Source organism: Passer domesticus, chromosome 10, assembly GCF_036417665.1.
Source record: "Passer domesticus isolate bPasDom1 chromosome 10, bPasDom1.hap1, whole genome shotgun sequence".
Lineage (NCBI taxonomy): Eukaryota > Metazoa > Chordata > Aves > Passeriformes > Passeridae > Passer > Passer domesticus.
The window spans coordinates 31112793-31137774 of record NC_087483.1 but is presented as its reverse complement, the minus strand read 5'-3'; the positions used below and the strand labels follow the sequence as shown (position 1 = coordinate 31137774).

At 45.2% G+C, this 24982-nt stretch overlaps 2 protein-coding genes across 5 annotated transcripts in view; both read right to left on the bottom strand.

Annotated features, from left to right (window-relative positions):
- The window catches only part of TMEM177 (transmembrane protein 177), a 62489-nt gene extending 52815 nt beyond the window's left edge, over nucleotides 1-9674 (bottom strand). The window contains exons 1-3 of one of the 2 annotated variants that reach the window (XR_010369390.1): nucleotides 9328-9671; nucleotides 8453-8531; nucleotides 993-2656 (exon numbers count right to left, since the gene is read on the bottom strand). The gene's annotated coding sequence lies outside the window, so the exon portion shown is untranslated. Of the gene's footprint in view, nucleotides 1-992; nucleotides 2657-8452; nucleotides 8532-9327 lie in introns of those variants that run through there. The other variant, XR_010369389.1, reaches the window with a different exon arrangement.
- A 14034-nt stretch (nucleotides 9675-23708) lies between these two features.
- Nucleotides 23709-24982, bottom strand: part of MRAS (muscle RAS oncogene homolog) — a 38168-nt gene continuing 36894 nt past the window's right edge. For all 3 annotated transcript variants that reach the window (XM_064434951.1, XM_064434952.1, XM_064434953.1), the window contains one exon: nucleotides 23709-24652. In XM_064434951.1, the coding sequence (XP_064291021.1) occupies nucleotides 24553-24652 (100 nt within the window). In that variant the 3' untranslated portion in view covers nucleotides 23709-24552. The remainder of the gene's footprint in view (nucleotides 24653-24982) is intronic.

Here is a 24982-nt window from a genome sequence, read left to right as displayed (position 1 = left end):
AGCCACAGCACAGAGAAGAGGAAAGCAGCAGCAGTGTGGGCAGGGTAAGGGTGCCTCACCACGAAGCAGCAGTACCAGCCCTGAGTGAGAGCAGCTCTGACAGAGCCCTGATAGCTCTGAACCCCTGGGCATCCAAGTGTTACCAGCCTTCTGCAAGAAACAGTGAGGAATTCAAGCACAGACACAAGGCTTCCCATTTCAGTACCAGTTGCTGGGACATGCTTACTCCTTTCAACCAAATGGCAAATGAGAGAATAAGAAATCTGAATGTCGTGGCTAAAAGAGAAACACCAATTCCTAGAAAAGTTCCCAAGATTTTTCTATTATCATTTGCTTGCGTCTGCTCCCCTCATAAATTGGGTAACAGCTGAGCAATTGGGGAAGAGAATGGAAACTTAGATTACACAGAAATTTGCCTTGAGGACTCTGATTTGAGATGTACTTTAACCCAACCTTTCCCCTTACTTCATTTGCTTTCCCTGGTTCATTTAAGCACGTTGCCTTACCAATGCAGTCAGAACAAGGGACTTGCAGTGGGTTGAGAGGCTCCTGTTTTTTCCCTCTTTTGGAAATATCTCAGAGCAACCATCTGTCAGTTCCCACCAGCCTGGAGAGCTGTTCTGAGAGCAGACACACACAGCATCTCCCTGCTCAGCACTGGCACTGTGAGAGGAGGGGATGAGGGAAGCGTTGTGCAGGGCTTGGGAGCAGAGCTGAGGGTTGCAGCTGGTGTGAGAGCTTTTTTGCTGAAGTGAAAACCCACCAAATGGCTTTTCTCTTCCACATGCACCTGAAATGGCTTGTCTGCTACAGTCAATAAGTAGAGATTTCATTTATGCTTTCTGTGAAGAAGGGGAGGGTGGTATGGCTGTCTGACAGCCACCTGTGCAGATTTGGTGAGATCCCCAGGGTTGGTTGGAAAGCCTCTCAAGTGAGCAGCGTGCTGTAGGAAAGGGGCTGGTGGTGGCTGCCTCAGTGGTGAACTGACAAGAGATGAGAATCACAGGTTAATGATTTCTTGCATCTTAATGGGTTTTAGGAGAAAGTTTGCCAGAAAAATGGATAAGTAACAGCAAAAAGCCGGTACCAAAGCCAATAAGCACTAAAACATGATGAGTTTCTGCTGTGTTTATGAGGCACATGACCAGTGAGTCTGCTGTGCAGGAGTGAATGCCACTGCTGCACATGAAATGTCAGAAAACAAGTCCTTTAGCCGTTCATGCAAGTATTTGTTCTAGAGGAGTTGTTGTAGTTATTCACTCAGGAAATGGAAACCTATCTTGCATTTTCTCTCTATCCCATAAAACTGCTTTTGAAGAGTTTGTAGCAATATGCTAATGGAATACAGTACTTCCAAAATTTGGTTACCAATAATTTACCAACAGCTTTACCTAATGCCAACAACAGGTTGGACATAAAAAACCCTAATGTTTTATATTTCAAACATTCCCCCCTAAAGCTTTAGCCAAACTCTAGACTCCAAAGATTACACTAAGCCTTTATGCATTTTCCTTCCTGCCTGGAAGGTGATACCCATTTCCCTCCTTGGCTTCACATTCCCTGCTCCAACTGCTGTGTGAACAAATACAGACTACAGCCGCTCATTTAACACATTCCAAGTCCTGCATCCAGACTAACAAAATTATCCTGAATTATCTTTGGCTCTAGGCTGCAAACAGTCAGCTGGTACTGGCTACCACTTGCTGGTGCTTTCAATCTAGGGCTTGCACAGGTAAAGTCAGAGTGGGTATTGCTGTGCCCAGCTGCTATAGATGCCACAACTCAAGCCCAGATAGCTTTTTTTCCAGTAGGAGCTGAGAATACACATGTATTTTATGTGGCAATATGGCTGCATATGGTCAGAGGCTCTAGGTTAATGCAATTTTTAAATCACTTTCTTTTTAGTGAAACTTTAATGCTGTGGAAATCCATGGAGGAAATAGAGTAAAAAATGATACTAGATACAAGAAAAGCTCACTGATGTTTGATCTGTGTCTTGTACCCTTTGGAAGCAGGTATATTTATTTGCAGCACAATCTCAGCTCCACTGAAGTCAGCAGGAGGTGTGCCACCATCTTCAGAGGCAGCAGGCTGTGCCTGGGAGGGCTGATGGGCTGAGCCTGCTGCCCTCCCCTGCTGCAGAACCAGCCACTAATGCATGCCCTGGGCTGCTTGCTGTGCTAAACACATTTATCTGAACCATGGCAGCAGAAGAAGCAGTTTTAGTGATTAACCCCCTTTTACTGCTATAAAACTGATCAAGCTGCTTCTTTTTGTTTACTAGTGGAGTCCGTTTTAAATTCCCAGATGCTCCGTTGAAGTGGGGGAAGGTAAGTTTTGCACGTTTAAAATGGAGTATTGTATTCATTTAGGGAACAGGAGGGGAAGGGAGCAGCAAGTGATCCTTTCCCTGCCTGAAGACTGACAGCCTGGCAGCCTCCAAAACAGAAAAGCCTTTGTTTGCTCCTTCATGGCCACAGTACCCACAGCTGTCAGGTCCAGTGCTCCCATACTGGCCAGCTCCTAATATTAGGAAGAACCACTGTATCCACACTGTCAGGGACAAGCTGAGCAGATCCATCAAAGCAGAGCACAGAGACAAGGCAACAGGTCAGGCTGTTGAAATCAGGCAGCTGAATTCTTGAGATGGGAGACCCTGAAAATCCAGAAGGGTTAAGATGTTCAACACATCTATAAGGCCGTGGAACAAATTTTCATGGGAAATAACGATTTAGGAAAGCTCTCAGGTGTTATGGCGGATGGTTGGAAGGTACTGCTTCTCTTTGAAGTGGGTTAGCAGCATTGAACATGCACTTTAAAGATCCTTTAATATCTGAAACTGTAACAGAACTCACTTCCAACTGTCCTTTGCTCTCTGGTGGACATGAACAGCTGCTCCCTCCAGCAAACTGTGTAGATGGAAGGAGAGGTTGGGAGGTGAGGAAGTCCTAAATCATGTGTCTAATGTTTGTGTGAAAAAGTCCCAAGAGGTGCCAAGCTGAGTTATCCCTGCTACACTGACCAACAAGAAGCAGAGCTCTTCACGTTTCAATAATAAGAGGCCCTTAAAGCAAAACACATCCTATCCTCTGGATTTCTAGCAAGAGCAGTTCAGATGAGCACCCATGGGAATTCACAGCTCCCTTAGGGCCCACAGAGCCCACCTTCCCCCTGCTTTGTAGCCCAGAACAACACTGGTGACTCCTCTTGGCTGTAGGTGGTGGTCTGCTGGAGGGGTTAAAGCTCTTTCCCCAGCTCTGGCCCAAGCAGAACCTTGAGCCAGCATCTAAACAAAAGAGCTTTGCCTGCAGCTCCCCTCAGCCAACTCCAAACTGCAGCTTACACAAACAGTCCCTGGCAGCGACTCGAGCAGCGCCGCTCCGGGCACACAACCAGGACCTGCCCTGTGCCTTGCCAGCTGCCAGCTCAGCTAGTTGTGGAGTCCCCCTGCTTGCTCCTCACGTTTTCTAAAACACAGGGCACTTCTCCTGCTTCCTTTACCCCCTAGGAACCACGACAAATGTCTATAGAAATTTCAGTGAGACTTAACTTGTCAGAGCTGCCCCCTGCACTTGCTGCCCCTCAAGAATTCACCAGAGCATTTGTAGCAGCCCTGCTGCTCCTGTATTCTAGCTAGGGAACCATGTGCAAAACCAGTCTATCAAATACTGTCCTGAAAGTATTAAGGTTTTTCCCAAGATTGGGACCTTTCAGAGACACTGCAGCAAGCAAGCTGAGGGCAAAGATTTGCCTTGCAGAGGGCCAGATGGCAAGAGCTCAGGCAGTAAGGTAAGCCCTGACCACAACTGCTGGCCTAGAGCAAGCCATTTGGAGTGCTTGCTAATAAAATAAAATGAAATAAAATAAAGTGAAATAAAATAAAGTGAAATAAAATAAAGTGAAATAAAATAAAGTGAAATAAAATAAAGTGAAATAAAATAAAATAATCAATAAAGTGGCACAAAGGGGCAGTTAATAGCCCTCCTGTATTTTAAACTCTGGAAATATGGAAGACAACTGATTTAGACCCTCTGTTGTTCTGTCCCCATTAGCTGCAAATGTCAGCAAAACTGATGAAGATGGCAGTGGGAAAGCAGCTTGTGTGCAACAGAAATTGTTTCTGAATTGCTTGACAATTCTAATAGCTTTCATCTGACTTGGACAAAGGGCCAAGTTATGGACACTACAGCAACACTGAAGTGAGATAAGGCAGTATGAAAAGGTGACAAATATATTATCAACCTTCTGAATGAAGAAAACCCTACCATCACTTTCACAACTTTTTTTGAGATGTCAAACAGGTGGCCACAGCAGGAGAGATGGGTCTGAGAAGCCCTGGTAGCACTCAGGATTTCCTTCCAGGAGCCACGGGCAGGGTTTCAGAAAGAGTTTGCCTAAAAGCAGCTGGCACATTGCTTGCTTTTGGGCTTTGAGGCCAGGTAGAGGCTAATGAGGTCTATCAGTCTTCCACAAGAAGCAAACCCACTGGGAGTTTGTGGTCCATGCTCCTGCACTGTCCCCTGCAATGGTCCATCTCTTGGTTGCTGCTCCCTGGGACATCCCAAAAAGCACACTCTGCTCCTCACACCTCTCTGTGATATTTTCCTCATGTTTTTCTCTCCCTTTTCTCCTTGTCTTTCACTCCATGATACAGCTTCTAAGCCAACTTCCCAGCTGCCTCCTTGCCCTCCATCATGTATTTTTCCTCTTGCCATGTCAAAAGGCATTATGGGATTTGGCTGATCTGAAGCTACACAGGGCTAGCTGGCAATCAGCCATCAGCAAGCAGAGGGATGGCCCTCAATTTTCCCTCAGTAGAGGCATTAATAATTTTATCTTCTCTCCAGCTATAGATTTCTACCTTGAGCTAAAGGAAATTTCTCTTGGAAGCCTCAATTTGTCTGCCTAATGTGTTTATATGGACCAGAAATTCAGATTACTACAGGCAGGCAGAGGGACTGCATGGATACAGTTGTCTTAGGAAGTTGTGTTAAAAAGCTAGGATGTTATATTTATGTATGACTGAAAGAAAAAAAATCTGTAATAAAATAAAGCAGTCTTTACTAGCTTCAAAAGAAAGATTTCTGGCAGGTAGAAGAAAGATTCAAAACAAAGATTGCTGACAGGTAGCAAATAGCTTTATATGCATTGTCTAATATCTGGCAGGTGCCCCTAGAGAACAAAGTCCATATTTCTACATGCTCTGTTCATCCTTTGGGAGACACTTCTTCCTCAGACTGACATTTTGGTTACATTCATTCCCTGAGGCATCTTACAGGAAAACACCAGAGCGTATTTGATTGTTCAGGAGGTACTGAACTTTACATAGATGAAATTTGGAAACACAGAGAGCTCACGCCTGGGAGCTCCAACTGCTCTGAAAGAAGCAACACTGCTGGACTCAATTATTTAGAAATGTAAATTTGGGATGGCAGTAATACAAAAACAGGGAGAGAAGTTAGCACTACTGGGTTGCACTAACCTCGGCTGCAAAGTGTACTGGAATTTCACAGTAAAGTGCTAAAAATCAATGTTAGAGAAGATTTTTTTGGCAAAAGCCCATGTGAGGAAGGCCACCTTTCTTTGGGTGTATGAAGCCAAACTCTGAGAGTGCCATTGGGAAAAGATCCTAATGAATGTGAAATGCAAGTGTTATAGGAAACCCAGGGCACTTCCAAGGTCCCAGTCCCAACAAAGAAAATTAAAGAGTCAGTCGTGCATTTTGGATCATGCCTTGGTTTAGCTGGCTGAGCTGGAGCAGAGTGTGAGGGAAGTGCAGGCACAGATACTTTACCCCTTGTTAGCCCCTGCAGAGGCATCAGTGTAAAGGAGAAGGGATCCAAATAACATTTCACAGGTGAGAAAATGTGCCCAGTCAGCCTCTACCCCGTGCTCAGCATTGTCAAACCACAGAAGGGCAGCAGGCAAATAATATCTTGTGCTGCCAACAGAAAGGACAAGCACACACCCTGCTAAATGCAGTCACAGGAGAGCTACAGTGGCACAGGGAGCTGGGCAAGCCAAAATCCCAAACCTGGGAGCAGCCCCGGAGATGTTTCATATTGTTGGAGTGAGTGGCCCCAAGGGGGCTCAGTGCTACTGGTGAGAGGCAGCTCTGTGGTCAGAGGAAGGTGGAGATTCCAGGGGAGATGCACCCTCCAGCCCCCAGTGGAAAGGGAGCAGCCGGACAAGCTGGCCAGCTTTGTCCAGAAGATGGGCCATGACCCAGGAAAGGAGCTGGATCATCATCACCCTGCACTTGCTTAAATGATCACTTGGGTTTCACCTGCTTCAGGCAAAGCTGCAGCCTGAAAAAAGGCACAGGCTGCTGGCCAGCATGAAAGGTTTTATTTGAGCCCAGTTTGTTCCAGCGACCAGCAAATGCTGAGCATTTGGCCCCATCACCTGCATTTACTCTGTCAGACCTGGAGTGAATGGGAAGGCACAACCCAGTACCACGAATTTACAGAAACTGGGGACAGAGGAGGGAGTCTCAAATGTAAAATCGAGATAGGGCAAGTCTGTGTAAAATACACATTTCTCACTTGCACACGCACACACACACATCCATATGGTCTCTCTCATTGCATCTTCCAATATATTCTTCTCCCCAGTAAAATCTCACCTCCCTTCTCCCCAGCCCGAGTGCAAATGGGTTTGTGAACCTTAGTACATCATTTACAGCTGCTGTAAATCTGGAGCAATGTACACTATCAGATGTGCAGGTTTCATTTATAAAGCAGGATTTATGGTTTCACCCCTTAGATCTGCAGATGGGTTTTATTGTGATTTATGCCTGTGTCATGAAGGACCATATATAAGAATTACCTGATATTATCGAGGGACCTATTCTTTTTGGCCCTTATCTTTTTTTTCTGAAAGCAGAGACTACTTAATCACTGTTAGCTATATACTGAGTACAGTGTCCTTTGTGAATTATCTATATCCCTGTTTCCAGTATTATTAGCTTGTGATGTTAGGACTAACCCAATGAAATAGTCACAACAGATGCTGAATTGCAACTATATATACAATTTATAAATGGCTCTTTGGTGACTGTGTCGGTAAATTTAATTACAGTCTTTTTAAAAAAGACATTACATCAACATTAACTGAATGCCAGCCTCAAACTGAGGTATGAAAAAGGCTCTTTGAGTCCTCTGAGTAAAATATTTAGGTTTCTACTATTATTGTCAGAGGCTACACCGCAATAGCATAAATCATAGGAACATTTCCCATTTCTGAGAAAGGTGGAGGCCAGATTTCTGAAAGCATTCAGCCATCTAACCAGCAGTGATTTTTAAGGGCATTGTAACACTCCAGGGGATCTTGCCTGAAGAAGGAGTGTGACACCTAGTAGAGTTTCACAATATCCCATTTATTAGGTTCCCATGGTTTTTACCAGCCCTGGAGATCCAATTGTCCGAATGCCGCTTAGGTTTCCCCATGTTGCTTCCAGTGCTAACACACCCCCAGAAATCAGACTGATAACCTGTTTTTCTTTGAAAGCTAATACAGAAGAGATATTTTGGTGTCTACACTGAATAGAATCACCTTTGATGGCCTGGGTCTAGCAGCATAAAAAGGATAACCTATGCCCCTTAGGTGGGTTTGAAACATCTGCAGCAATTGCCAGAAGATGCTGCAGTATTTAAACAGATCTGTTTACTCTCAGTTATGCTAAGAGCCAGGTAAAGGCCCAAACATGAACATCCAGCATTGTGTCCAATTCTGTACGTGCTCCTTGGCCATATAGGCCTGATAGTCCTTTTCTCTGCTTTTGATCCAGGAGAGATGGGAAATTTCTCCACACAAAAACTCCTATAAGCCGGGAGCAAGGCATTGCCTTGATGAGAGGTCTTTGAATCTCCTTTGGATCCTGCTTCTTGCTGATCCCAACATCAGGGAACTATGCAAAATGTGGCATTGCTGCTGCCTTTCTAGCAGCTGCAGCTGTGTGTTGTAAGAGAAGGGCCCGGGTGTGTCTGTGGCCCCTGCTGCACAAAAGCTCTTGAGAGGGATTGGGCTTGAGCCCAGGCTTGGTCTCAAGCACCACAGACCCCCCCATAAGGGCAAACCTCACATCCAATCACACATTCATCTAGATGAGAGGATAATTGGAGCAACAGCCCTCTTCCCCCTTCCATTTCTACCTCAGCAGTAAGGAGTGCTCCCTGGGGCAGTCAAAGGAGCAATCCCTCAGAAAGCACCAGGCTGTGAGGTGCCACTGGTGAAACTCCTCCCAGGTGCTCCCTGTTGGCCCTGACTGGTGAGAGCAGCAGCTCTTTGCAGTGCTGCCCCATTCCAGGGAAGGCAGTAAAGTGATCTCATGGAGTGTTTTCCTCCCTTTGTCCCCCAGAATGTTTGTGAGAGCAGTGTGATAAAGATTGCAGGTAGCACCTTCTTATCCCAGGCTCCCTAAAGCTTTTTGCCTTTCTGGAAAAGAACTTACCAGGCATTCATCCCTGTTCTTGCCTTGCCTGCCATGATGGTAGCTTCTTCTTCAACCATGCAGGAAAAGCCCCAGAATTCTGGAAACAAAATTGAGAATTTGGATCAATCTAAGAGATTGTAGAGAGGATGTCAGCATCTGATGGAATGGTTCATTTAAATGAATTCAGCTTTAGGAAATGACTCTCATGATTTGAGTCCCGAGGGCTTTTTAACATCCACGTGAAAGTTTGCGATGTGCCAAGACTTTGATCTCAGAGCTGGCACAGGACCCACAGATGGTGAAACATCAGGCACTGGGCTTCACTGGCTGTGGTCCACGTGTGGCTGCAACCTCTAGGAAGTCCTTTTAAGAGCTCAAAAGTGCTCTAAGCTGCTCCCCTTTGTCTGAGGTATTCTTAGTGCATTCCTACCAGGCTGAGCCTGTGCAAGAACTGGGGAAAAAATGCTAAATTTCTGGATCCCACAGAGCTGTAGATTCACATGACATTCCTGAGCAGCTCAGCCTGGATAGGGTGGGAGCACTTTGAGACCCAGAGATGAAAATGACTGTAAACATCTGGAGAGCTTTAAACAGGGAGGTACCTTTGGAGTTCATATGCACTGAAAGTCTGGCAAAGGCTGCATTCAGCATCACAGTATTAGATTTAGGCACCCACATCCCACTTCAGCTTTAAATCCTTAAGTAGCTCTAGTTCATAACACTCAAGTTTCCTTCAAGAATTTTCTTATTCTGTGTGCAACTTCATACTGACTGTTCCATTTGCTTTCAGGTTGACAGCCTAAAGCACCCCAGTTTAGATTCTTAGCTGCTAAGTAATACATATTTTTTATCAAAGCAAGTAGAAAATTTAAATGAGGTATATAGATTCTTACCAAAAATTCAGCTTCCAGCAGTTATTGTTGCATCCATTAAAAAAAAAGTGTAGGCAAAAGTTTTTTAAAAGTGCAGAAACTAATTTCTTCTTCAGATTCAAACAGCAATTTTAGAACTACATGACCTATTTTTCGTACTTTCTATTACATCTCCCTATTTTTTCTCACACACAAAAATTTAAAAGCTAAAGTCTCAGCCCCAGAGGAGCATCCCACATAGCACAATCACATGAAAATAAGAGACCTTGATGCTCGGTGTTTTGTAGCTTTCTAAATGGGCCCAGAAACATTTACAGCCTTAGCTAATCACATTACATTTGCTTAATTAATGGGAAGAGCCTATGCTCTCAAGCTGACAGGCTTTGATGGATGAATACAGCTGCCCTGGCTTTCAGCAGCATGTGTGACTGCTTAATGGGAAGAGGCTGGGGGAAGCAGGGGGGCAGAGCAATGGAATAACTGTTCTGCATGCACACTATTCGTGCTTACTGTGCACCTGAGATGGAGAGGTAGCTCCAGTCCCCGTTTGGGTTAGCTGTACCTGAGACCCACCTCCCTGCCCGAGGAGGCAGCCCATTCCCGGGCACAGCCCAGACCCATCATCACGGGTCACCAGTCCCTCAGGCTGCTCCCACCCAATTTGCATTGTTTTAGGCAGCTTGGGGCAGCCTTACTGTGAGAAAGAGATTTCTGTAAATGAGAGCTAGAGGGTGGGGAGAACAGCAGTGCTTTCCTAAGCAGAGAAAGAGAAATCCTGCTCTAGGCGGCAGGGGAAATCACCTGCCTTTTTCAGAACTTCTCCTGCACTTAAATCAGAAAACCATCCTTGTCTCCTGAATTATCTACTCCATTCCTGTCCAAGTGACTCCTCGTGTGCTTGCGTTGCAGTACACGAGTCTGAAACACATGATCTAAGCAGCTGCCAGGCCAACTGCTCAGATGATAATTGAGCCAGTTGTACACACTTTTGTACATCATACCCCATTGCATCCAACTCTTACTCACCCTGTTGCCAACTGCTTCTTGTCTATTTTCTCCAGGAAACAGACTTTATCAGTGTAATTTGCAGGAAACCCTCCCAATCCCAGCTGGAAAGTCACACTCTCTCCCACCTCCCTTCCACCACTTTCTTCAGGGCTCTAAGTTGCTCAGCAGGGCCAATTAGGAATTCAAACCAGGTAGAAAGTGAGTATAGAGTAGTGATAAGAGTCAGTGGCATGATTGATGATGCTTATACATATGCTTCTGGCTTGAAAAGCAGTGTCTGGGTTGATTCCAGGAGTTGGGTCTAATTTCAAAAGGATTTTCTGACAGAAAAAAAAAAAAAAAGGGTTAGCAGCACATGCTACAGAAAGCAACTTCCACAGATTATTCCATCCCTAAAATATCAACCAATTACTAAGAGCAAAGCATGAGAGAACTAACAAGAGCTTTTACTCATACGGATCCTCCTGCACATTTACTGAAATAGGGCTGAGACTGTTTTTTCCTGTGGGTTTCCCAACATTCAGAGCTGAAGTGGTCTAAGGTTTTAAACTTACTTTGTTACATGTGTTAGGAATAAAGGCTTAAAATTTTGAAAACCTGGGTAGCTATTAATCACAGTAAAAAAGCAAACACTGAATTTCCCACTGGATTTAAATAAATCTGTGCAATTTTTGGAGACAAGAGATTTTTGTATATCAGCCTTTGATTTTTACTGACATTTGCTTTCAATGCCTGTGGGTCTGTGTTTGTGCACAGCTTTGACATAGTTAAACCAAAAACCCTCATTCCCTGCCTGTCCTTCCTCATCAGTCAATGGCTCTTCAGTACTGTCCTGGCACATCCCCTTCTGCCAGCCATGGCAGGAAGGGAACAGAAATCCTATGGAAAGATGTTGACCCAGATTTACCCTGGAAGCTGCCAAGCCCAGGAGCAACAGAAAATGAATGCGGGGAGAACGTTGAGGAAGTGTGTGGACCTGCCAGCTCCACAGTGGCACAGGCAGTGAGCTAGTGGATATCTGGACATCTGCCAGGCAGGCTGCTGGCCATCCAGACATCCTGGGAGAGGCAGAGGCACAAGAGGCTTGTGTTCCATGCACAGCAAGCCCAGTGCATTGGGATGCACCAGCCTCCTGCTATATGGGCAGAGGCTATTCAGAGCAATCTAGTTTGGGATGCTTTAAAACATGCTTCTGGGCCCAAAGGGGTGATTAGGGTTGTACAGGCTGTGGAGGACTGGGAGAGCCCCAGAGGCCAGTGCACAGCATTGGAAAAGTGGTTAAAGATGGACAAGGAAGCTGGAGGTCTCCACTAGTACCTCGTGCTGTGATGTGTATTTGCACAGCCCAAGCTGAGGCATTTAAGTGAGGTGTCTGATTTTGGATTGTGGTCTCCAGAGCTCCTGTAGATTCCTTAGAGAGTGGTAGACTTTCCTGCAGCATGATCTGCAGCAGTCTGTGTTACGTGGGAGAGCAGCTCATCTCACCCAGCAACTGCAGAGGGAGCCGTGGTAGTTTGGACTCTTCCCTTGCACACCTAAACCAAACACAGAGTTAAGTGCTGTGACCAGCATGTCTGTCCGAGAGGGAAAAGCCATAGTGTTGATGTGTTTGAGCAGATATCTGGATGGGACAGGACATCCTTTGTCCTAGATGTAAGACCTATAACCCTCACTGGACTGTATCCTCGTGCTCCAACAAGAATCACTTCCCTCTGGGTCACACCAGCAGGACTGCTGCTCCTGGCCTTGTTCTAGCCCTTGCCAGAAGGGTAAAACATGGTTTTCATACAGTCAGGTGTCTGAATCATCCTGGGATCTGACTGGCACTTATTACCCTCAGTCTGTGTGTGTTGCAGCTGGTCCATGGCTCAGCTGTGCGAGTTTCATCCTGCTGAGAAATGTTAACCACAGTAAGATGTCCCACCTCTCTAAAGGTGTTTGCTCCTTTGGTGACCTCTACTTCTTTGCCTTTAAAATGGTACTATCCTCAGCATCAGTAGACCTCTTCAAGTAGGTTTAGAGTTTTCAGGGTGCTGGCTGTTCTTTTATTTTATAATCACTGAGCCACAGTCAGATGGATAATCACCAATTCTTCATTTAAGGCATTGTTGCATGTGGCAATTCATTAAAAAGCCCCAGGGAACAAGAATGAGTTTTTTTCTTTTAAAAGTTATAATCTCGGGCATGCACAATATTCTCTCCCAACCCAGATTTGTCACAGCTGGCTGCTATGAAGTGCCATTCTCTGCTGTAAGCCATCTTCAATGTATTGTCATTATAATTCACTACAGATTTTTTTCTTCAAGTGACACTCAAGGAGGATTGGAGGATGACAGCACATGGCAGAGTAAATATAGTTAGGGAAACATAGGAAGAGCTGACTTTTCCCAAGAGACAGTGGCTGTCAGGCAGGAGTTTCTTTTTTGTGTCTGAAATGGGATTAAGCCAAAAGGCTCAGGGGTTTACTGCCATTCGTGCTCTGGTTCTTTGTAAAAACAAGTAAAACTCTATTTTCAATACTCTAGATTAAGATCTGAGTTCACATTTTGCAGGGTTTGGGCACCAGAGCAAGTCCCTGGCAGGGCCTGGTGTGCACAGAAGGATTTGAGAGGCTGGGGAGAGCTGCCCATGCTGCTGCCCTGGACTTTCTGCTGTGGTTATCAATGACCACCTTGGCCCTTTCCAGGCTGCTGCATTGTATGAAGAAGGGGAATCTCCAAATTTGTTTTTGGGGTTAAACAATCACCCTCTGCCACTTACATTTCAGGCAAGAAGCATTAAGTTTTTCTGTGTAATTACTGCCTGCCCTCCATGTGAAAGGCCCCTCTAACTCATCCAGCTGACTGAGACCCCTCCTGCCTTCAGAAAGAGCCTCTGCTCTGGGGCCACCTTAAGGCACAGCCCTGAGCAGGACTGCAGTTTACACACTACATTCAAAAGACTTCAGCAAAGAAAAATCATTACATGCCAGTAAGTATTAAAGAAATGGAGAATCAGTGGCAAAACTACAACACAGTACTCCAAAGTACTCCAGAAATGTGATGCAAAGAATAAAGGCTCTTCTACCCACCATGATGGATAACATGAACAGAAGATGGAAAGGTAACAGCTGGAGGAGTAAAAGCAACAGCTAAGAGAAAGGCTGATCAGGAGAAGGAAAGTATGAAAGGAAAATTATCTGAGTGCTGATTTGTGGAGGCTCTTCTCTATTTGAAAATACCCTGCAGCAGCAATGCCAAGCATTTTTGTGTAATGCATGCACTAGTGAGCACTCTGGATTATGTTGTAATGGCCTGCCCTAAGTCTCTTAAGGGTAACTTAGTGTACATTTAGCTGTAAAGATTTTGTGAGGGTGGCAGGTCAGGTGGACTACAGCCCCTCTGCAAACCAAGCTTCTTACTGTACTCAGCAGATACTACTTGTCCTGACATTGCTGTGGTCTTTGAGATTAAATACATCTCTGTTGAGTTTTGGATGGCACAAATGCAGAAAGCTCTTTTTATAGGTTACCTCTGCATGTCACTGTCATATGTACGTGGTCTGGTATTGCTGACCCAGTGAAGACAGGCTGTGAGTGAGCAGAACACTGTACAAAGCAAACAAAAAGGTGATTCTTGAAGCACAAGAAATAACAAGATTCAGAGTACAGGCAAATAATAATAGCAAAACCCTCTTCTGTTTAAGAAAACTCACACCCATAAATAGACAAGTGATAAATTTACCTGCATAAGTGTCTGCCTGGTTTTCAGGAAGATATTGCCAGATGAAGACAGGAATAAATCTTGTAGCAGAATTGAATGTTTTATGGAGAGGTCATTTCTTAATTGAAATTGTCCAGAAAGAAGAATGGCTGTGAGTTAAGGTGTAATTGCAGGGCCACATGCCTTTTGTATGAATAAAGAAGCTGGTCACAGCTTTTCTGTCAAAATGATTACTGACTTGAAAATTATAGGTGAAGTTGGCATTTTTTGTGGAGTGTGTCTCCTTATACATAAGCATTCTCCATTTCTGTTGCTAGAAGCCTAAACCAGTGCAAGGTCTTAGACACTTCTTTCCCTTATGATGTCTAACTGAATCATATCTGATTTATATTTTGTCTTGCTTGTTGAAAAGTCAATGTTTTTTCTGCATTTCTCTCCATTGCTCTTGCCTGCCCACTGCTTACGAAGGGAGAAGCTGAGAAATAAAGGAGCTACAGAATGGAGGCTCCCAGTACCTCTGAATGGACAATGTGCTTTAGCAGTGACTGAGGGCTCCTTTGAAACCAACAATAAAAGCATCTTTTCTGTCGAGGAGTACAAGGCTCACAGAGGCAAGAGACTTTAATGACACCATTATCTTTCAGGCAATTAGGATTCACTGGCACAATCCAGCACTGGTGCAGGCCCTGTTTTGATTGCGCTGCAATGGCTCCATGAAATGTACACTGCTGAGACTTAGCAACACCATAAATCTCTTTTAATCTCAAACCACCATGGATCAAAATGTACTAACACAGGCATAATCAGAATTCACAGGCATATTTTCTCTCTTAAAAACATATGCCTGGAACAGAGGCCTCCCCCCCTCCCCACACACGGGCTGTGTGATGCTGATCCTGGCGCTTCTCTCCCGACGCGCTCGCCGCAGAGACGGGTCTGAGCCTGCCAGCTGTGGCCATGTTTGTTGTCCCTTGTGGATTATATTTTAATGACATACCCTAAGCCTCTTAAACTTGAACAAATGTGCATTTAACTGTCTGTGCATTTGTGCCAGTTTATAAGGTAGAGGGTCAGCCAGCTTATCCCCCAGCTTCTCTGTGAGGGCACTGTCCAAGAATTTTAATGGAGATTTCAAAAGCCTCCTGTTATGCAAGGTGCCTTAATAGACAGTCCTCCTGCCTCTGAAAGTTCCCTCTTGTTGCTAGACACAATGAAAGGCAAGCCATAATCTCTGTGGAGAGTGCCCAGATTTTTTCCAGTCGCAGTGTGTAGCTGGGATGCAAAGCACAGCTTGCTCTGCTCCCCTGCCACAACCAGGGGGATTCATTTCATTAGTTTGGAAAGCTATTTTAGAGCAAAGGGAGGTTATGTAGGTCATCAATTCATCCCTGCTGCCTTGAAAAAAGATTTCATTATGAAATTTCACTTTAATTAATGCAATGCACCAGCTTGTAATAGTATTTCATCAGGACATCTGGTAAAAGCACATTAGCTACAGTTTAATGTTAAGACATAATTGAACAGAACTCCTGTTGGAGCTTGGCTTTTGCAATATGTTTTACTTCTGCTTCTCCTGCAAGCTGCCAAATAAAGGAATTGTGGGACTCCCTCATCAGAGGGTGATGGATCCTGACCCAAAGCCTGTTTGACACAACAGAAAGGCTCCAGCTAACATTCACAGGCTCTGAAGTGCATCCCTGAGGAACAGACCCAGCATCCATCCTGTATTTACATTCCAGGTACTACTGGTACCTCCACTGATCTATAATCCCAAGTAACAGCCTTGGTGTTTTGTTCCAGTTCTGTTTGAAAGGCCACGATCAAATGGTCTTTATAAACCATTTTCTATTGGCTTAACTTAGAACCTTTTCCTGTTCTAATTATATGTCTGCATAATTGTTTGCTTTAATACTTATTTGATTATCTCAAATTAGTGTCAGTGCAGCAGCTTTCCAAATGCCGCATTAAATATTCACATCCAAATGGGATTTCTTTCTGCCCTTTGTTTTGCAGTGATCTGGACTATAAATGTGAACTCTCAAAAGATTGTAGTTATTTATTAAGTACTAGGTCATGATTATTTAAATCTAACTAACAGGCTAAAGAGTGTTTGGAAGATTAATATATTTTGAAAAAGTTTGTGAAGTGTTTGAAATCTGTTTGATTTGAGGCTGCTGTCTCCACTTCTCCTTTTCTTTTTTTGGGTAAGTTTTTGAATAGCCAATAAGAGTAATAAAAAACATCCACCACAGCACAAGTGCACATTTGCAGTTTCTCTGTTACACTCTCCCCCTTCAGCATTTTTTTAACCATTGTGTCTGGGACAGTTTTAGTCCCAGCCTTCACTGAGAAGGGACACAAAGACTAAGATGTTAGGGAAGCTTTCTTTGTCAGCATTTAGTTGCTCTTTGGGTTATTTTCTGTACAGTAGGCAAGAGATGGAGGCAGGACTGATCTAAAAAAAACACAATGTGCCCTTACTAAAGGCCCCAGTGCATTCCCAGTGTTGTTGAGCAGTCCTGCTGCCAGCACCTGCACTGCCCACACATGAAGGGGTCCTGGGCTGTATTGACTTCTCTGCCCATCCCAGATGCCACCCACCCCATGTGTGTGTTTGCTGCTGAACATTTTTGCAAGAGGCAGGTGTCTGACAGAGACTGGGCTGGGACAAGGCCAGTCCACATGGCAGGTAAAGGTCATCTGTCATCACAGATGCTCTCCTGAGGTTTCATCTATAGATAAACCACTTAATTCTGGTACCTGAAAACATAGACAAATTGTTCCTGCCCTCAGCTGGTCAGTGCAGATAATTCATTTCTTGTAAACAGCCAAATTGCCCCAAAGAGAGGCTAAGATCCCCTTAGTGATAGAGGCATGCAGCAGACAGAAGCCCAGACCCACACAATCGAATTCCAGGCACTTACCTCTCTCCAGGGAGCAGCACCAGCTCTGTCCCACCTTGACAGAGCCTTTGGTGAAAGGCTGTTGCAGACAAGAGGCAGCTGGGCAGTAACAAAATGTTGTGCTGTGGCTAGACTGACTTTCCAGTGATTTTTCAGTGCTACAAGTCCCATACTAGTCACAGTAAGAGCAAATGCAGCTTGGACTGTTGGTAGACCTGACTAAGCCTGCAGTTTGGCATTAGTTGGCAATAAAAGAAAAACAAACAGGCAGCAGCCTGGAGCATTGGTCAGGCTGGTGCTAACTCCTGTCTCAGGAAGCAGAGGCAGTTTTTGCCACACAGGCATCAGTACCATTATTTACATGACCAGGTCTGGTGGCCCTCTGGTGCTGGGAGGAACAGTCACTGGCATTAGATAGTGACATTTCTTTGTTGTTGTCTTAGGACAACATTACCACAGGACCTGTCATTTTAAAACTAAGCACTAGCCTCCAACGCTTGGAAACCTAAACCAGCAACTTATCTGTGGGCTCACACAGCTTCCAGTGGTGCTCACAGGCTTGATTTCCTCAGGCAGCCCATCCCTGATCCTGTCACTGGTATTGAGGGCTCCATGGGACCAGCAGGAATCAAGCTTTTGTTCTGTAAGAAAAACAAAAGCATGTAAAAAAGTCCAAAGACATTTTTACAAAGGGTATTTTTTCCCCTAAATGAAGTAGAGCTTGTGACCTTTTCCATTTTTAGTTTATCTCTATGATGTGATAAGATGAATCCTAAATTAGGAAGGAAATAGATTGCTTAGAGGGAAAAATAATTTGAAAATACTGAGAAAATGCCACTTATGAAAGCAGCCTATATCTAGTAGGTATTTACAGATTTTATCAGGGGCTGAACCTCTTGAGATAGCTGGCCTTGGACCTCTTCTTTTTACATTTAATATTTATCTTCAGCTAAGTCTATGTTAATTATAGTTTTGCAGCTTGAAGCAAACTGGTCACAAGTCCCAGCAGGGTTTGATGTTTGGGCATCCCACTATCCCGTTTTTGTCTACATTTCAGATGTCTGTGCTCTTGTTTCTTCAGCCTATGGAACAGGAACTGCTGCTTCTAAGAGTCCTGACTGTGAGAGATTGCATTGTTTCTTGAATGCTTTAAGATCCTGAAGTGAAAAATCATTAGTTCTCTACCTCTTTCTTTAGTTCTAGTTCTCTATTCTTTTATGGTAGCAGGTGTCACGTGAATTTTCCCAGAACAATTTTTATATGCTAAAGTAAAACCAACAAAAACCTAGCTGAGTGCCACCTTTGCCTTTAAGTGTTTTATGCTGATGGTGTGACTGCTTTGCTTTCCCCATCTCCAGCTGAACCTCCTCTTCCCCACAAAGCACCTTCTGCCAGAGGCTGCCCGGACAGCCCCAGCACCACTCTAACCCTGCTGCCCTGCTGGGGGGACAAAGAGACTTCACCAAGCCAAGCAAAGAAACCATGGAAACAAATCTTTGTGACCAGCTCTGTGGGAAACTCAATGCTAGAAACCAGCACAAGCTTTTATGAAAGTTTGGAGACTGGGATGAGACAAGGCAAGGCAGGAAGCTCCCAGGGGAGGGTGAGCAGCACCCTGTCCCCAGCTCACATCATTGTGCTTTGTTCAACCTCAACAATTGTGTGAGCAAAGCCCGGAGCATCAGCCTTAACTTTGAATTTCCTGCTTGCTGTGGGCTCCATCCCAGGCACTGCTGTTTGAAACACAGCTCTTATTATGGAGCTGGCAGAAAAGAACTCCCTGCTTTTTGGGGACGTGGGCTATTGAGCTGCAAGAGGCATGCCCAGTATCTGCCTGGGTCTGGGCTGGTTGGGCCTGACCACTGTAGGGAGAGGAGCTGCAGTCACAGAAGCCCCAGGATAAGCACCTCTGTGTGTGGCAGCCCCAGGAGCAGCTCGTGACTGGTTCAGCTGGGCTGACTTCTCAGCTGAGATTGTCTTAATCACCAGCTGTACAATGGCTCTTACCCAGATTTGCAGAGGATTTTGCTTTATAGAACAAGGTCCTGATTCACAAAGCTCCTTCCTTTGCCTCTTACTCCTGATCTCCTATTGACCAAATCCAGGATGTTGCCTGAGTCCCTCTCTTTGGCTCCTGGACCTGACCACATGCCCAGTCTGAGCTCTCAGACAATGTTGTACATGTCCTGGTCTGCATGAGAGAGACCTGGGAGGAGGGATGGAAACCAGAGGAGTAGTAATGCTTGTGGCAAGTCAGACTGCTGTGTTTGGCTTGGCATGATGTTGCTGGTCCCCCAGGATTTGGCAAAGGGATCCCTGAATTCAAAAGAATTAAAAAAGCTGTCCCAGAACTGTCATGATTAGGGGATTTTGGCTGCCTCTCCACACTCAGCACTGCTGAACATCCCCCTCCTGTCATTAGCAGTAACCCCTGCACTCACCCACCTGGCAGGTCCCACTGCTGGGTGTGAGCCTTCCTTCCCTGTCCCCTCCCTTTGGCACAGCAGGGACACAGTGCCCACACATTTCTCCTGCCTCAGGAAGTCTTGACCTTCCTGACCTGCTGGCCACTCATGAGTGACTTCTTGGAGCTGGAGAGAGGCAGCAGTGATTTACCACAGTGGTGGGAAACCCCCTCAGACCAGAGCCCACCTCTGTGCTGTATCTCCTCGTGCCTCCCCATCATGGGATCCAGCACATGCAGGCATCTCTCTCCCCACTCTCTTCTGCTGCAAGCAAGTCCTGTGTCATCTCAGAAACCATCTGTGAGATCATCTATGAAATATTTCTTTCCCTTGCATGCAAGAAAAAAGGAAGCAAAAGGCCTGCATAATATTGATGGAATTCCTGATAGCCAGATATTGGATTATTTACAGCCTAATTGTGCAACTGATGCTCATGAGATTGCCTAGATTGCCTGATAGCCACTGACTTCTCTCAGAGCACTGCTGTGAAATAGAAAAGGGTTCTCAGAGCACCTACTGGCTGCCCCAAGGTACACATGTGGAGCCATTTCAGGTGCTCAGGTGAATCCTTGCCTGGCTGGTGGCTGCTGTTCCAGAAGGGCCCAGATTTCCCATAGGCCTTGTGTTACAGCTGAAACTCACAGGTAAATGCCCTGGATACCCCCAGGCACCTTCAGATGGCATTAAATACACAAATGCAAGACACTCAATTTAGGCTAGGAGACCTCCCAGCACAGGCAGCAGTGACCAAGAACAGCAACACTTCCCATGCCACAGCATCCTTCCTCTCATTTTCACTGTGATGTTTGCTGTGCACTGTAATGCAGTCCTTAATAAATGCACTAAAGCTTCTCCTTCCTGCCCAGCCTACAGCAGATAGAATAGGTTGGCCACTGAACCCAGCTCACAGAAAGCAGATTTCCAGACACAGAGTTCTTCTGTCCATTCCAAGGTACACAGGTGATGTGACAGTTGTCACAGGGTCTTGGCTATTTCCCTAATGCCAAACTTCTCTCAAACTCTCTCTCTCCCTCATTAATAAATATCTGAACTCTGACATCTGGAGTAGACCATAAGTCATGTCTCTTAAAGTATCTTCTGTATTCCCCATTATATTCTACTCTTAGCAGAGCTTTGAGGGGGATCACCTTCTTCCCAAGCACTTCAGCAGCATTTAGGGACCATCCCTTGAAATCACTGGAGCTGAATAAGTCTCTGGGCAGTCCATTTTGGCCTGAGGATGGTAACAAGCTAAAATAAAAAAATCTGACCCAGCAGTACAATGCTGTCCTCTCTGTGCCCAACAATGCTCATTTCCTCTCCAGACAAGACATACCATGTATGTCTAAACCCCTCAGCCTGTCCTAATTTGCAAATGCTAGTACAGCTGTAGGTTAAAAGAGCCAGCCAAAATTAATTATTGCAGATTAAGGAACTGAGCAACAAACAGCAATGGCCTCTTGTTAAACTGAAACATCTGATCCAAACCAAGCAATTTCAGCCCCTTGTTAAATGCTTGCTTCTCTTGTTCACCATCTCCAGTGTTTTGCTGCTGAGCACCATCACCTGAACATGGTTTATTTATATGTACCCAGGCTATCTCAGAGCAGCTTTGCCAGGGTTTGTAGGTGGCCACCACCTGCAGGCCTCCTCAGCTGTGGGGTGGTGCTGCTTGGTTTTGCTGTTATCAGGCTTTTGTGTTATTTAGAGCTGGCAGGCAGAGAGGGACAATTAAACTCTGCTCATGCCAGAGGATTGTGTATTTATTTCAACCAGGTACTTCTCCTTTTCTTCCTTCCCACCCCCCTTTTGAGAGACATGAGGTCAACAGACAAACAGGTGACTTGGCTTATACAATAAATATCCTGCACCTCAGAAGTTGGTAAGAAAACAAAGCCAGTGGCTGCCTTATAGGCAGGACCAGAGAGAGGAAACAGCACCATGATTTACCTGATGGCAGTGGTACAGATGCTGTGGGATCCCAGGTCAGGGAGGTGATGACACATTTGCAAAGCCAAAACTTAGGTGGCTTAATACTTTTTGTTTGTTGTTCTACATATATTATTCAGTGTCTAAAATAGAAGAGGAGGTTATATGGTTATTAAATACCAATAAATCTGTAAGGTTTTACCCCTCTTTTTATTTTGTTTGTGTGTTGAAAGCAAGGCCAGCTCTAACATGAGATGATGTTAGGTCGCTTGGACCATCAGCTCTTTGGCAATGAGCCCCATTTGTGCCCTTACAGGATCCTTCTCAGAGTACCCCTGACCACAACAAAAATGTCCCTATCCACTGGATGCTCCACAGACAAATATAAGCCACCCACAGCACAGTTGGTTGCTCTCTGCAGTGTGTCACCAACTGGTGTCTCCCTACCAGGCCTGTAGGTGCTGTGCATGGCAGGGAAGGTGCTCTCCATTTCCCAACCGCCCTGAATATGACAGAGTGGGTTAGGTGGCAGAAGGCTTTGTATACCTTGCTATTTTCAGCACCTTAGAATTGTCAGAGATGCAATCCTTGATGGAAAACACTCCTTGCTATAAACAAGTTGATGAATGTAGAAGAAAACAGCCATGCTTTCCCCACTGGCCACTACTCCATATTCTGTTGTTAATCTGCTACTTTCCCCTCCTCCTCCTCTCCATTATTCTGCAATAGCTGTTAGTTGCTAAAGGAGCTGAAGAAACAATTAAGAAGCTTTAGAGAAAGCAGATAATTTCTCACATGCAGTGCTGAGTACGCAGCAGATGTGACTCAAGAGACACACATGCTGTTTTCAGGCAAGCATTCCCAAGGGTTTAGATAAAAATAATAAGGATGAGGTGTTTCAGCAGAAATCAAGTTATTTTTAAGTGGAAGGGCTCTAGGGGGCATTAAAAGAGCTCCCTGAAAATGACATCATCTTCTTCTGTGTGGGATCCCATAGCATTAGTAGTGTATAATTAAAACTATTAAGCCAGCAGTCAGGCTAGACAGGGATTCTGGTAGGGAAGTGGTTACAGGGGTGATGGTGAAATGGGCTGCTTGCAAAGATCATCAGACAATTTCTGATTTACTAGAGGTTTTCAAAGCAGAACAAATGAAATGCCTACAGGGAGATCGTCCAGAAGGCAGAGGCAAGTCTCAAGGACTGGAATTTGAAGGGGATGGCTTCAGCTGCTGCAGGTCTGTTCAGCCAGCACTGAGAGAAGCACTGCTGTGGTGGGGAGCCACATCCCAGCTGACACAGCACGTTGCTACTTCACTGGAGTGTATGGCCCACATCCAACCCAAGAGTGTGTGAGAGACACTTCTTTCCAATATCCCCCTGCTTAATCCATCCCCAGCATCTGTCACCACACCAAAAGGGACAGAGGCAGCAGAGCCAGCATTACCCCAAGCAGCTTGCTGAGCCAGCCGCAGGCCTTTGCCATCTTCTGGCTGTGATGAAGACTGGACAAATTAAGAACGTGTTTCCATTACCCTCATTCACCTGAAAAATAATCAGCAGCCAAATCACTTCTAAAAAGTGGCCTGGCAAAGGGTCAAGAAATGAAATCTGGTGGCAAATAGACAAGTATGGACAACTAAATTTGTGATGATCCATCATCTTGGATGGATCTTCAGTATCCAATACCAAGATTTTCTGTGCTCAGACACATAAATCTCAGGCATTCATACTCTGCCAATATTTTAAGTCATGCCCGCAAAACATATTTGAATAGGATTCAAGCTGATGAAAAGCAAGTTGCTACTTTTAAACAGATTTGGTGACCATGTGAATGGAGCCAATGGATTCAATCCAGCACATGACATACCATTAAAGACAAATTTGCTACTGCAGGTCTTGCTGCCAGGAAAGGTGTGAAAGAACACGTGGCTCCTCCAGGATGTGCACAGCCATATTTCTGGTGCTACAGATGGCAGCTTGAATGCTTGCAGGTTTTTTGCCTTGTCTTTTCATAAGGCATATTTAGTCCTTGCTGTTTTCAGGGAGACATTTTAGATACAGTCAGCTTATGAAGAGACCCATCCCACTTGAATCATTTTAAAAACACCTCTTCCTTTCAAGTCACCAACTTGGCAAAGGAGGAAGAAGAAACATTGAGCCAAACTCCATAAACAGATTTTGTTTCCTGTGTGTGTGAGATGAGCCTGGGAAAAGCAAAACAATTAATCTGCCCACGAGTGGCTTTGCAGGGAAAGGTTAAGGAATAATAGAGTGATTTAGATCGCACCACTTTACATGCATTTATGAGGGAGAAATTCAACACCCAAATAACAAATTCAGTTCAGATTTTACTTCCTTTCTCTCTTCCACCCCCTCCCCCAAAAATGACATACCCTTCCATTTGTAAATTACTTTAATTTAAATACTTCCAGGTTAACAAAATGTCTTAAGTTTGACATGTCCGAAGTTACAAAACAGAAACAAAATCTCTTGACAAAGGGTAAGAAAAAAAATATATAATCCAAGCCCAAACCTCCTTTCCTAAACTGGAGTTTATGGTCTGTGAGCTGGCAACCCTCCAGAGTCTGACACAATGTCTGGAGCACCCAGAGCAGCTGGAATTAATTTTCTTCCTCCAAATCTATGCACTTTCATATGAAGTTGTGTTTTGGCACTGCTGCCCAAGAGAGAGTCCAGTGCAAAAAATCCAAGCCTGGCCGTTGTTTCTTTGCAACCCAACACTTGCTGAGCAAACAACAAAAAGGAAGAACGGGACAAAAAAAATTAAGAGAAAGAAAAACCCTTTCCCTTCCCCCACACATACACAGACAACTGTACCAAACAGGGGGGCTATTCATGGCTGTTCAGAAATGGGTCACAAAGAGAAATGTTTGCAGATAAAACCAACACTTTTTTTTTAAACTTCTGCCTTGTTTTTTTTGTTTGTTTTTATAAACATCATGGAGGCCCCTGGAAGGTGCTGGGGATGTTTGAGAGTTGAGGTCCTGCTGATCCCTTCTGCCTCCCATTGACACAGCTCCCAGGCTGGCCCTGATGTGCAGCCCCTCTCCGGGGGTCCGGACCCCTTGAGCCGCCTGCTCCGAGTCTGAGCCACCGTGGGGAGCCCGGGGGCCACAGGGCCATGTGGGCATCAGCACCGAGCTGCAGCTCCTCGCCAGGGCTGCCAGGGGGTCAGGAGGGCAGCAGGGAGGCATCCTAGGCACTCCCAGGGTGTCCTGTCACAAAATCACACACTGGAGTTTGTGGGAGCCCGTGGCTCTGTCCCCTCGCCATTTGGTCTTTTTCTTCTTCTTCTGGCTTTTCTCTGGGATCTGTTGCCTGTTTTGGGAGACAGAGAAGAAAGCAGGCAGGTGAGACATAAGGCTGGGTTGGATCCAGGGCCCTGGGCAGCCTGTAGAGCAGCATCTTGGTGTGCATGTGCGTATTTGCATATGTATCTCCATATACCCTTCCAGCACTGCCTGGCTTTTCATGCCACACAGCTGGGCCTGGCCAGCGTTCTTCAGGAAGGAGGAAAGAAGCCATTAAGGCCAATGGCAGGGATGTATGTCCTGCCAGGGCACTATGCCTCCAGCTGCCCATGCTGAACTGCTGCCTCTTCCCCTGCCAGGGGGCTGCTCTGGGAAACAGGGATGCTCTAAGTGATGC